Genomic DNA, 12,644 nt, shown 5'->3' on the forward strand with positions numbered 1-12,644 from the left:
TACTCAGTGATGACAGTAATAAATAGGATTGGATACTGAAACAGTTGCAGTGAGTGGAAACAAATGGCAGCAAACAGAATGGGTGGTGGTGAATATTTTCCCATAGGATTTTTAGGACGCACTCAGTCCCCCTAAGAACAATACTTTTTGACCCCAAAATGCAAAGGAGATATTTGGTGAAACCCAAATTGGGATGGAACCACCACAGCCCCCACTCAACTCATTACTATAATTACTGCATACTATATATATCAATATAATGATCAAGATACTAATACTGAATCCAGACTAAGAACAACATAGGATTTAAGAGGCCATACTCCATCCTGGACTGCATGGACATCTTGCTTTGCTGAAGGACCTTAGGTGCAGTATCTGGAGCTGGTAGTCAGATTGCACAAGTGAACCTCACCACTCAAAGAATTGGTCAACAGGATGCACTGTGACCAAGGCCATGCAGGAAAAATTGGAATAAGCATCAAGTGATGTTGCAATGGCTTGCAGAAGGAAATTTCTCAGCAGTATTGGGTACACTGTCCTCAGGAGCATGCTACTTAAGCCTCCCAGGACATTCAAGATCAACAGGAATAAAACAAAGAAGCTCCTAATGATAGCCTGAATATAAAAGCTTTGCCATTAGCTGTCTTCCAGCCATATCTTGAAAGCAAGGGTACTCCAGACATGAAAGGTGGCAGAATGGTGAAGGCAGATTGCACAAGTGATCCTTGGCTTGGGACCAAAGTACCTAAAAGAGAGCCATCATCAGCCATCTCAGACTTTGTGATCAGCAGGTGTGGCCTTGTTGGTGGTGACACCACTGTGGGCTGTCCAGTTTGCATTGACCTATGACAGAGGCTCCTCGGTGGCCATTCCCTGCTTGCTGAATTCCCTCCCTGGTGAGGAGCATCTGTCTCCCTCATTATTGACTTTTAGAAAGAATTCAAAAACATTCCTGTTTATCCAGGCATTTGATGGCTGATACTTTCTTAGCAACTTGAAATCATTGGGTGAACTGTTTTAATTTTATTGTTTTAATTATGCATTTGCTATTCTGGGCTCCTTTGGGCAGGATATAAATTGGAATATATAATAAAATAATAATAAAGTGGGGCGTGTCTTGTTGCAGGCTTAGGTTTTTCCACAATGAACTACAAAGTGCACCAGTTGCATCCCTTGCTCCTCAGAGGAAAGATAGGCTTCTGCTGGAGTAAGTATGTTAAATCAGAAGTAGAAAAAGATGTCCAGAGTAGGTCAAAATGAGACGCAATGAAGGTAGCCAAATGTTTGAGGAAGGACAACTTGTAACTCCCCATCTCATTCCTCATTGTTATTCATGTCATGACTTACCTTAATTTTTTTAATATACGTTTGTTTCTCTCATCATGCCTCTGATAGGTGTTCTAACACAATGGCTGATAGTCATAAAAAAGAGAGGGAAAAGCCAGCTCTCATTTATCACAGCCATCTGTACCTCTGCCTATTTCGCATTGTAAGTGTACGATGGCCAGGAAAATACCATTTATTTGTGATGACCTCAGCCCTTGAAAATACTGATGTTGGGAATAATCCTTACCTGTTGTTGGCTGGAGATTTTGGTGTGTCATCACATCTAAACTACCAAAGTTCGTTGGGGATGGTGATGAAAAAATACGGGGGGGAAAGGAGGGGAAGGCACTAGATTCAAGAAAACAATTTTTAATGTTTTTAGATCACCCTGAAGAAGGAAAACTTGTTGAGCATTTAATACAGTAAATGTTTCTTGTGGGCACTTTGAGAACCCTTTTCTCATTTTTCTTCTTGATGAGAAAATAGGAAATTTGAAGAAGGTGTCCAGTTCCCCTATCTCTTGCAAGAATGCCGTTTCCCTCTTCTAAGTCCCATCCACTGTTGAGGCAGTGGCATCTAGAAGATAGAGCAAAATGATGCTTCCTCCTTACTGACCAGGGAAAGAACTACTGAGGGGTCTGCTTCCCAGGAACGAGAGTGTAAAAGAAGCTACAATTACAGTTACCAAACACCCTTAATAACAGAGACAATCATGCTAGTGTGGTTAGTGTTGCTCTAGGACTGAGAAGACTAAGGTTCAAATACTCATTTAGTCATGAAGCTCAGTGGGTGACAATAGATCAGTCACTCCCCTCAGCCTAACTTATGTCATAAGGTTGTTGTGAGGATAAAAATGGAGATGGGTCCGTATATGCCACCTGGAGCTTCTTGGAGAAAAGGCAAGATATAAACCTAAAAAATAAATAAGGAAAAAATTCACAGGCACCTGAAATGCTCTCATGTTCTCTCTGTTTTCTGTTATACATAATCTTACACAAAAACTAAAGATGTACCAAAAATGAGAATTATAAGCTTTGACCATCAGATTTTATATACAGGGTTGTATCCAATGTCAGTCCTACTCAGAAATTAATGGATATGACAAACTGGGGTTCATTATTTCAAAAGGTTTACTCTAAGTAAAACTTAGTTGGATATAAGCCATATATTGCTAATCCACTATTCAGCAAAGCCAACTGGATGAAGTATATTTTACTACCAAACACAGGAAATATCTTCACTTGAAAATCAGCTTCCCTTAACAAAGTTTGGGATTGGTCTCATTTTTTACAAGCTGACATGAAATGCCATTCTCCCTTGATAAATACAACAACAGGTCAGTTATTAATAGGAAGCTCGGAAACAGATTTTCTTTATATACAACAATATATTTACAACAATCAGCTGCAAAATATGTACATACAAGAGGTGTCTCCATGGTAATCACTGTATAAATTAAAATAATAAATAGCACGTTCTATTCTTAAGGCACAAAACCTTCTTCCCAGGACTGTACAGGATTGAAATGCTTCCCAAGGCTTTTAACAGATCACCGGAATGGTTACAACACCCCTGAGGAACAGTCATCAGTGGACAACAATACAGACATCAAATGACTTATAAAAACATTTTTTCTTTTTTTTACATCACAAATATCTGTTAAGATACGAGTTTTGTGTAAACAGTCTTTAATTTACCACACATACTATATTCACCTTTAAATAATACTCAAAAACGATTTTAATATGATATAGGTGGTCAGAGCTTTTCAAGAGATACTGGCACTAAATGCCTCTTTACAGGTCCTCTCAGAGATGCAAAATCTAGTGGAATTGGTTTTTTTTGAATGTCCAGAGAGTGAACATGTGCATATATCCCAGTAGAATTAAACAGAATAAATAATGTTGGCTACAGTCCTCCTGTGCACATTTACTTAGGGTGAACCATCCAACTGAGTAGGACTTATTTCTGGAGTAAATATGCATAGGATTGTACTTGACATATGTCTAGTGTCTAATAGCTGCACTGAACCGAAGGTGGATATTTTGGGCACTAAAAAGTAATGTCAACTTTAAATAACATACTGAACCATGTTATAAAGATACAATCCCTTCTTTCCAAAAGAGTTCAGGATTGGCACTTTCTTGGCTAAAGTCTTTTACTTATATTCAACATACCTCCACTGAAATCTAATGGACCCAATACAAAACACTAGCAGGTAATATTTCAGTGTAGTGCCAAGCAAAATGGGCACAAAATTATATGTTTTTCCTCAAAACATATAATTCCTCAAAACATTTCCTCTCAAGCAGAACAGTCTTGCTTCCAACTCAAGATATTTCAAATATGTAAAATGTCTGATGACCAGATAGTAGGATCACCTTATGCATTAAGTGTCATCTTTTATGAAAATATAAACTATATAGTTCAAGCTCCAAAGTATCCATGGTGAAATATCTAGCTTGTCATGGCATTCTTAACAGTGTGTCTTTCCCCCATAGACTTTTCATAATATTTACTTAGCTGGCAAAAACATTTTCCAATAAATACAGGCTTACTAGATAGCAGAGGCACAGCTTGTGGTAATTAAATACTCATTTTGCCAGCTCGATCCACTAATATTTTTTGTAAAATGTCTGGAATACAGGAATCCTGTTTTGCACAAAGAGACCATCTTGTTTCCAGTCACAGTTAATACATTTAGAACAAGTCTTGGGGCTTTTTGACCCTCTGACCCAAAATAAAGAAATACATTGGGATGTGTCAAAGAGGTGATAAAAGTGCAGAAAGTTAATTCCTAGAGAGCACTGCATTGATGCAATCCAGAACTCCTTACAAATATAGATCTTATCAAAGAGTAATGACACTTGGCTTCAATACAGACTGCATCCTACCAGGGTGAGTCAAGGGCGTGTAGACAAGCTGCTCCTCTTAGGGCAAGACCAATCCACTCAGGAGCAAATAATGAAAGCATCCTTGATTCCACATGAGATTTCTAGGAGAAGCACAAAAGCAAGCACTATGGTTCTTCCATAGCAAAAGGAATAGAAAATACCCATTTGTTTTGCTGCACTTTCTCCAAAGTTATCATGTGATGATTTTGCTCCCTGAGATGTTCACCAAGAAATGGAAGAGGCTGCCATGTGGTTATCACCAATAATAAAAGTGTATGCTAATATTTATTATCTTCTGTTCGATGGTGGCTGATTAAAAGTCTGGCATCATAGCAAATGAAAGCACCATGAGAATGAGCTTCCTGGTGATTGAATACTTATGTGCCTTGCAATTCACAATCTTCCAGCATGCACAGGGAATTCAATACAGTGAGAGTAATCTACACCAGTAAGGCAAAGTATTTCTGCAAACAGGGCCAATGGAACAAAGCCAGAGATGTAGGACTCAGGTTTAAGATCTCCGCTGGAAATCATATTGCAAATGTGACTATTTGGCTAATGTTCTCCTGTATGTAAAAGAAATAGTCAGAAAGAAACAAGACTGGGTGGAATGCTGAAATAACCACTTAAGGGGGGGATCTGTAAAATTCAGAGAAGTTACATTAGTAAAGAATTTGGCAGTGGTTCTCCTAAAACAGAGAAAATATTGGGCAATGATCAACTAAATCCTTGTGCTAGCAGAACAACTTCAACTAGCGCAAAGTGATTTCTCCCCTCTTCTCCCCACACCCTGCACCATCCCCAAATCTTCTCCAGAGGGTTGGGAGAACCCCAAACAGATTTTTGGGGGATGGGGGAGGAGAGGGGAAGAACATTCTAGTGACCAAAGAAAAATCCTTTCACTGATTGAAAATTCAACTTAGCACTATGTTGAATACAACCCACTCCATGTATTTTAAGCAATGATGCACTGGATAAGTCCAGAAAACAGTAATGAAATATTTTACCCTGCCTAAATCTATGCACAGATGCTTCCTTCACTATATCCAGAAGTGTGGATCCTATTACATTTTTTAAAAACTTAGAATCCGAGGCAAGCAATGTCAGAAGGAATAACTATTTTCTTCCATTTCTGAGATCTTTCAATATTTTTAGGCACTTGATGTTTTAAGCCAGAACAACATACAATCCCATTCTTTTGCCATCCATGAACATTACAGAGCAGGAACAAAGGAAAATGATTCAATTTTAGTTATAAGGATGACTTGTATCCTTGGAGAGGAAAAAAGACTCTGCACAGTGGTCAATTCATCTATCTGGCACCACAGAAAGGATAAAGACTGAATACAAATCTTATTTGAATCCACTTGATACTTATTACAAAAACTGTGCAGTAAGGGTTTGATATTATATTCAGTGAAATTCTTTCTTTTGGTTGTCCCAAGTAGGTAGCTTACAATCCAATTTCTTCTTCTTCTTCTCACAAACTAATTTTTATCATCTTGCATGCATGAGTGCCTTCAATGCTCTTAATATTTGGCACAATCCTCAGATCATAGGGTAAGAGAACACTGGCTTCTATGACTAACTGTCCATAGAAAGTTTTTGGTCCACATGCTAGTTTACTGGGGCTGGCTGAATGAAATCTAGCATGTAGCGAGTGTGCCCAGGCCTGAGTAAAGGCGGGGAAGAGGTGGTTGGTAAATACAAAGTAACACTGACTTTGAATACAAGGTGCCATTTGAGTGGATAGCACTGTATCCCACATCAGAATGGTAGCACCATGAAAAGCTGGATATGAGCTCTGAACACTGATAGTGTTTGGCTGATCCATAGAGACAATTCTGATCAAGTCTGCTCTGTGAGGTATCACTTGTGCAGACATCAGGGGGAATGGTAGATACAGGCTCTGAAAACAGAAGTTAAGCCTCGCTGACAGGAATATTCCTGCTCAGTTCCTTGATCCCATGTAATATCCTCTTCATGTGGCCTACTTTGGTCACTCCTAGGTCCTGAAAAAGAACAGGAATAAAAATTAGGCCACAAATAGCCAGTCAAGTGCCAAATACTACTCAGTTGAATATTAAAAATGAAATTTGAGATACACAGTAACATGACAAACGTATCATCTCAAAAAATGAATCAATAAAGCTACAGAGCTGGACAATGTAACAAATTGTTATTGAACAAGCCTGAAGCAGCAAAAAGGTGCCAATGCAAAATGCACAGAAATTCAGAGATGCAAACAGTTTCTAACTAGGAAGATTTACATAAATCTCAGGAACAAATGCACCACTACCAGAAACACAATTCAGAAGATGTAAAAAATAAAATATAGCTTCTACTGTACCAGATACAAGTCTCTTAAAATGACAATTTTTCAATCTACAGTTTGTAATGACACACATCTACCATCAGGCAGTTCTACTTCCATATCAGAGAGGGATCGCATTAAGCTTCTCTAACAGAGACAACATTTCCCCAATACTACATAAAGCTTAACAGAGCATGCTTAGTTGGACCCAGTTTTGTATTCCATAAACTTGTGCCTGCAGTTTTTTCTGCTCCTGCTTGATCACAAGCAGCGGAAGCAAAGCTTGGAAGGATACTTTGGTACTACAGGACATGTTGCCCAAAGCAGTTCCTGCAACCATCCTGAACTTAGAACAGTCACATTATCAGTTGTACTGGGCTCCTCCGTTGATCCTGCTGCTCATGCAGGTTTGGTTGAACTTTGTGTGCAGCCAGTCTTAAACTGTCCCACAATTTGCGCTAGTGCAGACACAGCTGGCTGCAATGTTTGGTATTCCCTCAATTATCTGCATGAACTAAAATATGGCCACTCAGTTCTTTTGAACAAAAATGTGTATTTTATGAAAGAAGGTCAAAAAACACCAGAATATTGATATCTTTCAAATAACAGCATTCAGAAATTTAAATTCTAGAAAATAGTGATGAATTGCAAACCTGATTTACAACTTCAGAAGACCTGGTTTGTGTATTTTAAGGGGTTTGAATTCTGGACCAAGAGTGTTTTCTCTGAACTGACTTTATTAACCTACAGCTGGAAAATACTCTATTACTCTGTCTAAAGACACCTAGAATGGAGAGTACGCAGACCAGCTCCAAGCACAGTCAGCACAGACGGCCATGCAAACGCAGATGGCTATTTTAATAAATTGCTCATGAAAGTACCTTGAGGTCTCTCCGTTCAAGATGCAGGAGCTCAGAGCCCCGGACGTCATGTCGGATGAAGATATCCTTATACTCACAAAGACTGAGATGCTCAAGCCAGGCTGCAACTTCCTCTGTTCCCCAGAGGTGAACTGTCAGAGATGGAAAAGCAGCAGTGTGTTGAGTACCCAAAAGCCCAGAGGAAAGGCAGAAAGAAAAAGGTGATCACCAAAGTAGATCAGAAAGAGAAGGGAAAAATAGTACTATATCCTCATAGTTGAAGGAATAACAAGTTGTTCAACAATTCCAAAACAAGAGAAAGAAAGCAAGGTTACAAGCAGAGACATCGTCTTAAATGGAGGCTAGATGTGCTGGAAGCTATTTTTACCTCGGGCTGATTTTATGTTGCTGATAGTATGTATCAAAGGATGTTTGTCACACTGATCCTGCACGGACTCAGATAAGTCAGGGATGTTCCATGTACACTTAAATATGTTACCTTCTAAACACAGCAAACTCAGGATGTACACAAGGCCCAAACACACTCCCAGGCTCTCTCTGCATAAGGACTCCAGGGAAAGGGGAGTATTTTTTTGTTTTTAAAAGGTTCCCTTTGTCCAGTCATTCTGGGACATGGTGACTGTCTGGATCATACATTGGCTTAATAAGCTGGGATAAGAAAGAATACAGTCCCTTCTGTCCTCCCTTTGCAGCATACCTGAGTGAAATGTGGGAACCAAACCGGGAAACTACGACTACCAGTTTTTGCCCAAGCCAGGTTCTTAAACCAACTTCACACTGTAGTTTAAGATCCTGGCTTGTTTTGGAGCTGGTAGCCATAGTTTGCAGGTTGGAACCTCTGTTTCCTAATTGGAAACGACGGTCAACTGGAGACTTGTGCATTTTGTGCAGGTGCACTAAAAAAGGGAGACATGCATGGGCAAAAGGCTCATTCAGATCTCAGCTCATTAAGCCAAAATATGATCATCTGAGCCTAATCCTTTTCTCCTCTATTGCCATGAACAAATCAAACAGAAGACTCAAGACTTTTGTCACTTCCTTTCAAGACAACAAGGTCTTGCTTGCATGTGCTCTGGTGTAGCAAACTAATTTTCATCAACAACATACAAGTATCTTGTAGGCATACTGGTAATGTCTTCTTGTTCCCCTTAAGGGAAAGAAGATTTGTTACGCAGCCTCTCTGCTAGCCTCTAAATAAGAGGGCAAACAAGCCTTATAGTCCAGAGGAAAGAGAGAGAACACGTATGTGCCACAAAATCAATGGAAGAGAGGATGGTACTATTAGCACCATAGAAAAAACAGTATTTACAGAGATAAAAGAATGTCTCCATAAGAAAGAATACAAGTCAACAAATCAACTAATGCAATTGGAAAGGAAGTATTCCATACTATTTGATTTCAAGGGACCATTTTTAATATCATAGTAACCACTAAGGATTAAAGCTCAGGATGCACCAGTAGTGTTACAGAATCCCCAGACAATTAGACAAGGGAACTTGATTAAAGCCTGGGAGTAAATCAAGAAGAGAAAATCATTAACCAAAATCAGGGAGTATTAGCAGAGGGAGATCTGGAGTTATGCAGACTTGGGCTCCACAGTCCTTTTGATTTCTACATTTTTGAATGAACTGCTCTCTACCATCCTAAAATGCCTTTGAAAGTCACTGATGATCTCTTTGAAGGCTGTTCTCAGATTCTATATTTCAGAACAGCCACACTGCAATGATGTTATATAACTTCCAGGAGAGAACGCAGAAAATATGTAATTCTGCTATGTGAAAAATACCACTATGGAACTGTAAGGTATCTGTTAAGATAAATGAAAGGGGGAAGCACAAAAGATAGTGAGAGAAGTAGTAGGGGATGTTCAGAGAGAGGCAGAAGAGAAGATGTTTTTATGCACTTAGAGGTGGTGCTGCTATGTGTGTGAAAAAGGGGAAAGAGGAAATATACAAATTGATGGTACCCGGCAGTCCCAAGCTGCTACGAGTTTCTTTATTTTTGTTGTTTTTCTCCTTTTTAAACTTTGTCACCAGACGAAATTTGCCACTCCGACTGCGTTTAGAATAATCCAGCATTTGGTTCTGCAGAAAAGAAAACAGAGATCACAATATAAGTATTTTGTAGATCAGGAGTGGGGAATCTTTTTGGCTCCATGGGCCAGATCCTTAATCAGGATCTACCTCATGGGCCATATTTGACAGGTGGGCATGGTCTCCAACCTGTCAATCATATGACTTCATTTTGCCATTGCATGATTGACAATGGGTGGAAAGCCCACCTGTCAAAAGTCCTTGTGCTTTGTTTTTAAGTATCTGAGATCGGGGACTTAAAGTGAAAGGGGAAAAAATCCTCTTCTAAGTCTCCCTGTGTTTTCCTTCAAATCCCTTTAATTCCCCTTTCTTAAAAGGAAAGTGCAAGGAGACTTGGAAAAGAGTTTAAGGCAGCCCCCAGCTCCTGTTTGAGCAAACAGGAGCACAGGACCTGTCAGCCTTTGCAAAAACTCTTTGAAGTAGCTTGTGTGTGAGAGCTGCTTCAAATAATGCTTCTGCACAGGACTTTAATCTCCAATCACCTAATGAGAAGGGATTAAATCCTGCTCCTTTGGCTGCACGATCTTGTTCCTGCTGGGAACTAGTGGGCATGGTTTGGGGAAAATGGCCTCAAGGGACCCCTTGAAGGGTCATCAATATCCTGATGACACTCAACTCTCTCTCTCCCTATCACCTGATAGCAGGGAGGGAGTGCTCATCCTAAACCGGTGCCTGGAGGCTGTGAAGGGCTGGATGTGGGCTAACAAACGGAAACTTTATCTTATTCTTCTTATTATTTTATTTATATCCTGCCCTTCCTCCCAGCAGGAGCCCAGGGCAGCAAACAAAAGCAATAAAAACATTAAAACATCATAAAACAAACTTTAAAACACATTGAAACAACACATCTTCAAAAACGTTACTTAAAAAAAAGCTATCAAAACATCTTCTAAGATTAAAAACACTTAAAAAAAGAAAGTTTAAGAACATATTAAAAAGCAATTCCAACACAGATGCAGACTGGGACAAGGTCTCAACTTAAAAGGCTTGTTGAAAGAGGAAAGTCCAGACAAGATGGAAGTGTTGCTGGTCAAGGGAAAAACTGTACCAAGGACGAGGTTGCAACCTGTTCTGGATGGGGTTGCACTCCCCTTGAAGGAGCAGGTCCGCAGTTTGGGAGTCCTGGATCCTGCCCTGCTGCTTGAATATCAGGTCGCTGCGGTAGCCAGGAGTGCTTTTGGCCAACTCAAACTAGTCTACCAGCTGCATCTGTTCCTGGAAGCATTTGACTTGGCCACAGTGACACATGCATTGGTGACATCGAGACTTGATTACTGTAACGCACTCTATGTGGGGCTGCCTTTGAAAATTGTTCCGAAATTAGTTGGTTCAAAATGCAGCAGCCAGAATGTTAACTGGAGCATGGCGCAGAGAGCATATCACCCCTGTGCTTTATCGACTCCACTGGTTCCCAATTTGTTTCCGGGCCCAATTCAAAGTGCTGGTTCTGACCTTTAAAGCCCTAAATGGCCTTGGACCAATGTAGTGGAGGGACCACTTACGCCCATATGTACCTGCCCGGGATTTAAGATCATCTGCCTCTAGTCTCCTCTGCATGCCTGGAATGAAAGATGTTAGACCAGCCTTTCCCAACTGGTGGGCCACCAGATGTTGTTGGACCACAATTCCCATCTTTCCTGACCATTGACAATGCTGGCTGAGGCTGATGGGAGTTGTGGTCCAACAACATCTGGTGGGCCACTACTTGGGAAAGGCTGTGTTAGACTGACAGGCACGTGGGAGAGAGCCTTTTCAGCTGTAGCCCCCAAGCTTTGGAATACCCTACCGCAAGAAGCCCGCTCTCCTCCCTCCCTGATGGTTTTCTGGAGACTTCTGAAAACGATCTTGTTTCGGAGAGCCTTTGGGAGGGACTGAAATTTTTACCTCTTCAGTACCACTCCCTATGTATATATTATATATATATGTATATATGTGTGTGTGTATTATTTTATGTATTTTAATTGCATTTTAGGTGTTTCAATTTATTTTAATGTTTTTGTGATATTTATTGTGTACAATTTTTATTATGTACACGTTTGATTTTATTGTAAGCCACCCTGTAGGATAAAAGGACAGGATAGAAATATTTTAAATAAATAAATAAATAAAATTATTGGCCCAGAGGTTCTCCACCCATTGTAAACCTTCAATTCACATAAGTTTTTTTTTCATAATAAGAAATGCTTATTAATAAGAATTGAGCAGAGAAATAAAAAGTTCCCATCTCAATTAATTTAGTTTAAATCAATTTAGGTATATTAATTTCCTTCAGGTAAGCTCAGGGACCTTTGACAGAGGAAGAAGGCAAACTGATTACTCTCATATTCATGAGTTACTCCAGTAATAGATCACAACGAAAGGTTCCCAGTACATCTGTTGTCTTCATCTATCAAGTTACCTCTTCATCACTGGGTTCCATGAGCTGCCATAGCCAAGGAATATCTGCTAGCTTTCTCATATGAAAGTCCATTTCTGTCAGAGCTGATAGGAGCTGCTCCTTCTGTGGGGGATCCAACTGCTGCATCAGAAATAAAAACATGCATGCACACTTAAGAGCTGTACAGCAGAATAGAGAATGGTCTAATCTCTATCAAGATAGCCTCTGGACTATATTAAGTACAATGGCCTGGTTCAAGCAATCATATCTCATCTTAATAAGCCAAGATGTAAACAACTCGTCTGCATTTGCATGCAGTCTCTTTGCCCCCCCCCACTTCACAAGAGCCATGATTAAAGCTGGGAGTGCTTAATTAACTATAGTTTCCTATTTTGTCTGAACTCGGAAAGGGCTACCAGTTACTTAAGGTACTCTCTTGTAGATTAATATTAGTTCTCTACAGAGCCACAGTTCTGAGGCTCCTTCTTTGATAATATCTCTAAATGGTTATCATATTTAGAAATAACCGGAGTTACAATTTCTTTGCAAGTGAAAACATCTAAAGGCCAGGACATCAATAAAAATGGTCAAGAAGAAAAGAGGCTTCTCAAGAAAGAGTTATGACCTATTTACAAGGTTAAGTATCACACCACAAAACTATATTGTGTTAGTATCTTTATCCAAACATCTACTTTTGAAGCTGCTGCCACATTAAAAGTAGTCCTATGTTTAAACAGCTGTGGGCTTGCTCATACTAGA

General features: G+C 39.7%; 1 protein-coding gene across 7 annotated transcripts in view; it reads right to left on the reverse strand.

The window, feature by feature from the left end:
- Positions 1-2,667: 2,667 nt before the first annotated feature.
- The window catches only part of DGKD (diacylglycerol kinase delta), a 126,634-nt gene continuing 116,657 nt past the window's right edge, over positions 2,668-12,644 (reverse strand). For all 7 annotated transcript variants that reach the window (XM_061636440.1, XM_061636439.1, XM_061636438.1 and 4 more), the window contains 4 exons: positions 11,907-12,026; positions 9,382-9,499; positions 7,416-7,546; positions 2,668-6,232 (listed from right to left, as the gene is read on the reverse strand). In XM_061636440.1, the coding sequence (XP_061492424.1) occupies positions 6,143-6,232; positions 7,416-7,546; positions 9,382-9,499; positions 11,907-12,026 (459 nt within the window). In that variant the 3' untranslated portion in view covers positions 2,668-6,142. The remainder of the gene's footprint in view (positions 6,233-7,415; positions 7,547-9,381; positions 9,500-11,906; positions 12,027-12,644) is intronic.

Source organism: Rhineura floridana, chromosome 7 (assembly GCF_030035675.1).
Source record: "Rhineura floridana isolate rRhiFlo1 chromosome 7, rRhiFlo1.hap2, whole genome shotgun sequence".
Lineage (NCBI taxonomy): Eukaryota > Metazoa > Chordata > Lepidosauria > Squamata > Rhineuridae > Rhineura > Rhineura floridana.